Source organism: Leucoraja erinacea, chromosome 38 (genome assembly GCF_028641065.1).
Source record: "Leucoraja erinacea ecotype New England chromosome 38, Leri_hhj_1, whole genome shotgun sequence".
Taxonomy (NCBI): Eukaryota; Metazoa; Chordata; class Chondrichthyes; order Rajiformes; family Rajidae; genus Leucoraja; species Leucoraja erinaceus.
The window spans coordinates 6,776,292-6,785,042 of record NC_073414.1 but is presented as its reverse complement, the minus strand read 5'-3'; the positions used below and the strand labels follow the sequence as shown (position 1 = coordinate 6,785,042).

The window sequence follows — 8,751 nt, the reverse complement described above, 5'->3', positions numbered from 1 at the left end:
CATCCCCCCCACCAGTTACTATCACCCTCCCTTCCTCTCACCCCTCAATTCATATCACCCCTCCCCTCCCACCATGCCACAGCACCCTTACCCGCAATCCCTCCCTGTGATGTTCCCCCAAATTTTGTTGCTTCTCCCCCGAGGAATGATTGGTGAGGATGAGGGTGGGGCGGGAGGGGGTGTGAGGGGGAGGGGTGGGGGGGGGGGTGGGGGGGGGTGGGGAGCGGTGTGTGTGCCTCAGTGCCCCTCACGCCACCTCTCTCACCGGCGCGGGGACAGCGCTGGCCCCAGGTCACTCGAGCTCCCATGATGGCCCCCGTCCTCCAGTCACGTAGTAATCGTAGACGACCTGTAGGTAGAGGGGAGTCACCCAGCGACCACAGATGTCCATCAGCCCCCCCTCCCCTTTTTCCCCCTCCTCTCCCATCCCTCCTGCTCCTAGCTGCGCCTTTCTCCCCAGCCCAACCTCCCTCCTCCCGATACAACCCGCCCGTATATCCCCTCACCTCACTCTCCCCCCTCATTCTATGCCCTCCCCCACAGTCCTTGCCCTCCCCCCACTCATCCCTCTCCCCACTACTCCCGTCCACTAGCCCATCCCACCCTCCACGTTACCCCCTCCCAGATCCCTCCTCCTCTCGCACTTCCACCCCCTCCCCGCTAGCCCCCTCCCACTACTCAACCTCCCCCCCCCCCCAGCGTGTGGTCCACCCGCAGTTTCTGCACATTGATCATGATGACCTTGGCCTCACGGTGATCTCATCCAACCCCGTCTGTCCGGCTCCTGAGCTCAACGTCAAGGATCCATCTCATGCCCGGCACCCCCCCCCTGACCCCCCTCCCTGAACCACCCACCCAACCGCACCCCCTCCCCGACCCACTGACCCTTCACCTCTCATCCTGACCCCGTCCACCCGACTCTCACCCGGGTCCGTGATCCCATCCACACCCGAAACCTCGTCCCTGCTCACCCCTGACCCATCACCCCTCGACAGCCCTCCCTGTGAGCCTGCCCGCCCACCCCTCACCTCTCACCCTGACCCCCCCCCATCCCTGACCCTTCACCTCTCACCCTGACCCCCCTCCACCCCTGACCACCCCTCCACCCCTGACCCTTTCACCCAACTCCCGACACCGTCTACCCCCACCCCGCACCTCTCATCTTCACCCCTCACCCCTCACCCCTCACCAGCCCCCCCCCCCCCCCCCTCAGGCAGACTGTGGGAAAGATACAGTGAGTGTGAACAGCAAACTGCAGCAGGTCTCCAGGGTGAGGTGGAACCGTTTATCGGCAGCTGTGGAGAGAGAGAGAGGGAGAGGGAGGGTTTAAGGGGGGGGAACCGGTGAATAATCGACAAGTTATACAGGTACAGCACGGAAACAGGCCCTTCGGCCCAACGAAGTCCACGCCCTCCATCCATCACCCCTTCACACTAGCTCTATGCTATCCCACCTCCCCCTCCACTCCCTACACATTTCCGGTGCTGCTCGCTCTGGCCATGGAGGAGACCCAGGACAGAGAGGTCGGATTGGGAGTGGGAGGGGGAGTTGAAAGCTGAGCCACCGGGAGGTCAGCTTGGTTATTGCGGACCGAGCGGAGGTGTTCGGCGAAACGATCGCCCAACCTCCGCTTGGTCTCACCGATGTAGATCAGCTGACATCTAGAGCAGCGGATGCAGTAGATGAGGTTGGAGGAGACTCAGGTGAACCTCTGTCGCACCTGGAACGACTGCTTGGGTCCTTGAATGGAGTTGAGGGGGGAGGTAAAGGGACAGGTGTTGCATTTCTTGCGGTTGCAACGGAAAGTACCCGGGGAGGGGGTGGTACGGGAGGGAAGGGAAGAATTGACAAGGGAGTTGCGGAGGGAGCGGTCTTTGCGGAAGGCAGACATGGGGGGAGATTGGAAGATGTGGCGAGTGGTGGGGTCACGTTGGATATTCATCAGGTTGTGTCAGCTTCCGCTTCATTTAGATCCTGGTTCATCTTTTAACTCTGTGCCGTTTCCCTGCAGTTATTCCAATCCCACTTTGAAGGGTCTCAACCCGAAACGTCACCTATTCCTTCGCTCCATAGATGCTGCTTCACCCGCTGAGTTTCCCACCCAAGTCTCTCCACCCATCTTGGTGCAGCAAGTGAGCTTGCACTGCCCTCTCCTGGAGACAAGCCTGAGGACTCTGCTCCATTTAGTGATTGGATCTCTGCCCCAGAATGGGCACCAAATGCTGGAGTAACTCAGCGGGACGGGCAGCATCTCTGGAGAGAAGGAAGGGGTGACATTTCGAGTCTAGACCCTTCTTCAGACTCGACCTGAAACGTCAGGTCGAGTCTGAAGAATAAGGCTCTGGTGAGACCACATCTGGAGTATTGTGTACAGTTTTGGTCTCCTAATTTGAGGAAGGACATCCTTGTGATTGAAGCAGTGCAGCGTAGGTTCACGAGATTGATCCCTGAGATGGCGGGACTGTCATATGAGGAAAGATTGAAAAGACTAGGCTTGTATTCACTGGAGTTTTGAAGGATGAGGGGGAATCTTATAGAAAGATATAAAATTATAAAAGGACTGGACAAGCTAGATGCAGGATAAATGTTCCCACAGAAGACTCTGTACGTTCTCCCTGTGATCTGCATGTGTTTTCTCCAAGATATTCAGTTTCCCTCCACACTCTAAAGACGTGCAGGTTTGCAGGTTAATTGGCTTCAGTAAATTGGTAAATTGTCGGTTCCCCGTGTTGGGGAAGTCCAGAACAAGGGGTCACAGTTTAAGGATAAGAGGGAAGTCTTTTAGGACCGAGATGAGAAAATCATTTTTTACACAGAGAGTGGTGAATCTGTGGAATTCTCTGCCACAGAAACATAGAAAATAGGTGCAGGAGTAGGCCATTCGGCCCTTCGAGCCTGCACCGCTATTCAATATGATCATGGCTGATCATCCAACTCAGTATCCTGTACCTGCCTTCTCTCCATACCCCCTGATCCCTATAACAACAAGGGCTACATCAAACTCCCTCTTAAATATAGCCAATGAACTGGCCTCAACTACCTTCTGTGGCAGAGAATTCCAGAGATTCACCACTCTCTGTGTGAAAAATGTTTTCCTCATCTCGGTCCTAAATGATTTCCCCCTTATCCTTAAACTGTGACCCCTTGTTTTGGACTTCCCCAACATCGGGAACAATCTTCCTGCATCTAGCCTGTCCAACCCCTTAAGAATTTTGTAAGTTTCTATTAAGAATTTTGTAAGTTTCTAGGTAGTTGGTAGTCGAGGCCAGTTCATTGTCTATATTTAAGAGGGAGTTAGATGTGGCTAAAGGGATCAGGGGGTATGGAGAGAAGGCAGGGATGGGATACTGAGTTGGATGATCAGCCATGATCATATTGAATGGCGGTGCAGGCTCGATGGGCCGAATGGCCTACTCCTGCACCTATTGTCTATGTTTCTATGTCCCTAGTTTGTTTGATACTGTTGAGGGTGAGTTAAGGGTGATCGCTTGTGGGCGCGGACTGGATGGGCTGAAGGGCCTGTTTCCGCGCTGTATCTCTAAACTAAACTAAACTGCCAATGTTGGACATATGAGCTTGGACCCTGAGGTATTTCTCAGCAACATCCTGGGGCAGATATTTAACTCCCAGTAAATTACAACCATCTGCCTCAGGCCTGACTTCAGCCAGCGAAACGCTTCCCTGTTGAATAGAGGAGGAGGCGGCCCTTTGGCCTAGCGTGTCTGTGTCCAACACGAGACCAGGGCCACACATCATGTTCCATTATGAGGCCAAGATTCATATCCCTCCCATTCCCTGCCTATCCACGCGCCCATCTAAAGGCCTCTAAACCTCCACGACCGTGCCTGCCTCCACCACCACCCCAGGCAGCACCTTCCACGCACCCTCCACACGCTCTGTGTAAAAAAAACCTTGCCCCAAACATCTCATAAGGCCATAAGGAATGGCAGTAGAATTAGGCAGACCAAATTGCTGTTGAAACTCAGCGGGTGCGGCAGCATCTATGGGGTGAAGGAAATAGGCAACGTTTCGGGCCGAAACCAAGGGTTTCGGCCCGAAACGTTGCCTATTTCCTTCGCTCCATAGATGCTGCCGCACCCGCTGAGTTTCTCCAGCAATTTTGTCTACCTTCGATTTTCCAGCATCTGCAGTTCCTTCTTGAACAGGAGTAGAACTAGTGTGTACGAAGGAACTGCAGATGCTGGTTTACACCGAAGATAGACATAAACAGCTGGAGTAACTCAGCGGGACAGGCGGCATCTGTGGGGAGAAGGAATGGGTGACGTTTCAGGTCGAGACCCTTCTTCAGACTTTCTTCCCATTCAAGTCTACTCCGCCATTCAATCATGGCTGATCTATCTCTCCCTCCTAACCCCATTCTCCTGCCTTCTCCCCATAACCCTGACACCTGTACTAATCAAGAATCTATCTATCTCTGCCTTAAAAATATCCACTAACTTGGCCTCCACAATAATTCCACAGATTCACCAGCCTTTAAACTTAGGCCCCTCTCATCTTAAAGCCATGCCCTCAAGTTTTTGATATTTATACCGTGGGAAAAAGGTTCAGGCTGTCTACCCTGTCTAATTAGCCTACAAACCTATAGAAACGTACAAAATTCTTAAGGGGTTGGACAGGCTAGACGCAGGAAGATTGTTCCCGATGTTGGGGAAGTCCAGAACAAGGGGTCACAGTTTAAGGATAAGGGGGAAATCTTTTAGGACCGAGATAAGAAAATCATTTTTCACACAGAGAGTGGTGAATCTGTGGAATTCTCTGCCACAGAAGGTAGTTGAGGCCACAGTTCATTGGCTATATTTAAGAGGGTTAGATGTGGCCCTTGTGGCTAAAGGGATCAGGGGGTATAGAGAGAGAAGGCAGGTATGGGATACTGAGTTGGATGATCAGCCATGATCATATTGAATGGCGGTGCAGGCTCGAAGGGCCGAATGGCCTACTCCTGCACCTATTTTCTATGTTTCTATGTATATAAGCTGGGCGTTTGTAACCCAGCAGGGGGCTGCACTGACAAGGTGGCACCACTCGGTTGCGCTGTTGGCCACATTCTGACATCTTCAATGGATACAACATGCTGGAGTAACTCAGCGGGACAGGCAGCATCTCTGGGGAGAGAGAAGGAATGGGTGACGTTTCGGGTCGAGACCCTTCTTCACACTGAGTCTGAGATGGAGACCGAGTCTGAAGAAGGGTCTCGACCTGAAACCCCACCCATTCCTTCTCTCCAGAGATGCTGCCTGTCCCGCTGAGTTACTCCAGCATGTTGTGTTTTTTTTTGTGTAACCCAGCATCTGCAGTTCCTTGGTACACAAAAAAGCTGGAGAAACTCAGCGGGTGCAGCAGCATCTATGGAGCGAAGGAAATAGGCAACGTTTCGTCCCGAAACGTTGCCTATTTCCTTCGATCCATAGATGCTGCTGCACCCGCTGAGTTTCTCCAGCTTTTTTGTGTACCTTCGATTTTCCAGCATCTGCAGTTCCTTCTTGAACAATCTGCAGTTCCATGTTTCTACATCAGCATTTTATAGAGATACAGCACGGGAAACAGGCCCTTCGGCCCACTGAGTCCACTCCCCAACCATCCATCACACTAGTTCCATGCTATCCCACTTTCCCATCACTCCCTTACACACTAGGGGGCCATTAACCTCCAAAGTCGCTCATATTTCCCGGACTGTGGGAGGAAACCAGAGCACCCGGAGGAATCCCATGCGGTCACGGGTAGAACCCGCAAACTCCACACAGAAAGCATGCGGATGGAACCCGGGTCTCTGGAAGGGCGAGGCAGCAGCTCTACCCGCTGTGTCTGTCACCAATGCCTGTTGCGGACGGGATGTAAAGGGAGAATCTCCCACCGTGTGTTGGGCGGGGGCCAGAGATGTGCTGGAATAGGCCTTGGCCCGTGACACGACACATACACTGTCCCCATTGCCACAGCTGTAGTGGTATCTCTGTCCAAAGCCCGCGTCTGTTTCCCATCAGCGTGTGGGGAATGAGCTGCCTGGATCAACTCTGCGACGGCGGAGCCTTCTCACGAGGTTGCCAAGATGGCTCCATCCAACATGCGTCCTGGTAATAAATGCTGCAGATGTACACTATTAACTCACCCACTAATAGCTTAGTTTAGTTTAGAGACACAGCACGGAAACAGGCCACACAGTAACAGGGAGACCGTACTAACTCCAAAGGTACACAAAAAATGCTGGAGAAACTCAGCGGGTGCAGCAGCATCTATGGAGCGAAGGGAAATAGGCAGTGAAGAAAGCAAATGGTATGTTAGCTTTCATAGCAAAAGGATTTGAGTATAGGAGCAGGGAGGTTCTACTGCAGTTGTACAGGGTCTTGGTGAGACCACACCTGGAGTATTGCGTACAGTTTTGGTCTCCTAATCTGAGCAAAGACATTCTTGCCGTAGAGGGAGCACAGAGAAGGTTCACCAGACTGATTCCTGGGATGTCAGGACTGTCTTATGAAGAAAGACTGGATAGACTTGGTTTATACTCTCTAGAATTTAGGAAATTGAGAGGGGATCTTATAGAAACTTACAAAATTCTTAAGGGGTTGGACAGGCTAGATGCAGGAAGATTGCTCCCGATGTTGGGGAAGTCCAGGACAAGGGGTCACAGCTTAAGGATAAGGGGGAAATCCTTTAAAACCGAGATGAGAAGAACTTTTTTCACACAGAGAGTGGTGAGTCTCTGGAACTCTCTGCCACAGAGGGTAGTTGAGGCCAGTTCATTGGCTATATTTAAGAGGGAGTTAGATGTGGCCCTTGTGGCTAAGGGGATCAGAGGGTATGGAGAGAAGGCAGGTACGGGATACTGAGTTGGATGATCAGCCATGATCATATTGAATGGCGGTGCAGGCTCGAAGGGCCGAATGGCCTACTCCGGCACCTAATTTCTATGTTTCTATGTCCCGAAACGTTGCCTATTTTCTTCGCTCCATAGATGTTGCTGCACCCGCTGAGTTCCTCCAGCATTTTTGTCCACCTTCGATTTTCCAGCATCTGCAGTTCCTTCTTAAACACGTACTGACAGCACCCATAGACATGATCGAACCCGAGTCTCTTGCGCTGTGAGGCAGCAACTCTGCCCAGCGATACTTGCCTCATTTCAAGAAACCGTTGCTTTCCCTCTCACTCCACCCCCCCCCCACCCCCCACCCCCCACCCTAGTTCACACCTAGTTCCACTGTTCTCCTGATTACTGTTACTGTTTGTACACCTCGTTGTCACCTTCCCCTCAGCTAACAATGAACCATTTCTACATTTTCATCGATCACCGTCCGCTTTGATCTGTCGTTTTCACGCCTTACCCTTCCATATCTCCAGTCTCCCTCTCCCCCTGACTCTCAGTCTGAAAAAGGGCCTCGACCCGAGACGTCACCCATCCCTTCTCCCCAGGGCGGTAGAGTTGCTGCCTCACAGCGCCGGAGACCCGGGTTCGATCCCGACCACGGGCGCTGTCTGTACGGAGTTTGCATGTTCCCCCCGTGACCTGCGTGGGTTTTCTCCGAGATCTTCGGTTTCCTCCCACACTCCAAAGACGTGCAGGTTTGTAGGTTAATTGGCTTGGTGTAAATGTAAAATGTCCCTAGTGTGTGTAGGATAGTATTAGTGTGCGGAGGATCGCTGGTCGGCGCGGACTCATTATTGGGGATGATCAGCCATGATCACATTGAATGGCAGTGCTAGCTCGAAGGGCCGAATGGCCTCCTCCTGCACCTATTGTCTATTGCCTATTGTCTCTTGTCTCGCCAATGGGTCCACCAGGATGTCACAGAGTGATACAACATGGAAACAGGCCCTTCGGCCCAACTTGCCCACACCGACCAACATGCCCCATCTACACTAGTCCCACCTGCCCATATCCCTCCAAACACGTCCTATATGACTGTCTTATGAAGAAAGACCGGATAGACTTGGTTTATACTCTCTAGAATTTAGGAGATTAAGAGGGGATCTTATAGAAACTTACAAAATTCTTAAGGGGTTGGACAGGCTAGATGCAGGAAGATTGCTCCCGATGTTGGGGAAGTCCAGGACAAGGGGTCACAGCTTAAGGATAAGGGGGAAATCCTTTAAAACCGAGATGAGAAGAACTTTTTTCACACAGAGAGTGGTGAATCTCTGGAACTCTCTGCCACAGAGGGTAGTCAAGGCCAGTTCATTGGCTATATTTAAGAGGGAGTTAGATGTGGCCCTTGTGGCTAAGGGGATCAGGGGGTATGGAGAGAAGGCAGGTACGGGATACTGAGTTGGATGATCAGCCATGATCATATTGAATGGCGGTGCAGGCTCGAAGGGCCGAATGGCCTACTCCTGCACCTAATTTCTATGTTTCTATGTTTCTATCCATGTACCTGTCCAAATGTTTCTTAAACGTTGCGATAGTCCCAGCCTCAACTACCTCCTCCAGCAGCTCGTTCCACACGCCCACCTGAAAATGTTACCCCTAAAATCTTTTTTTCCCCCCTCACCTTAAACCTATGTCCTCTGGTCCTCGAATACCCGGACTCTGGGCAAGAGACTTTGTGTGTTTACATGATGTATTCCTCTATTCCTGATTTTGTACACCATAGGCACTACACACAGTATTTGGCTGGAGAAAGAGTTCACTGCTCTCTCCTCATGGGCTCACTAACCTGAATTGAAGACCTTCATGAATTCTGGGGCACTCAAGAACTTGCTCTGGGAACAGAGAGAGACAAAGAGAGTTGACCACATGTCTGA

The 8,751-nt window shown here is 51.9% G+C and overlaps 1 protein-coding gene across 3 annotated transcripts in view; it reads right to left on the bottom strand.

Annotated features, from left to right (window-relative positions):
* Nucleotides 1-707: 707 nt before the first annotated feature.
* Nucleotides 708-8,751, bottom strand: part of LOC129714207 (calpain-3-like) — a 35,659-nt gene continuing 27,615 nt past the window's right edge. For 2 of the 3 annotated variants that reach the window (XM_055663731.1, XM_055663733.1), the window contains 3 exons: nt 8,664-8,709; nt 1,234-1,295; nt 708-784 (listed from right to left, as the gene is read on the bottom strand). In XM_055663731.1, the coding sequence (XP_055519706.1) occupies nt 749-784; nt 1,234-1,295; nt 8,664-8,709 (144 nt within the window). In that variant the 3' untranslated portion in view covers nt 708-748. Of the gene's footprint in view, nt 785-1,233; nt 1,296-8,658; nt 8,710-8,751 lie in introns of those variants that run through there. The other variant, XM_055663734.1, reaches the window with a different exon arrangement.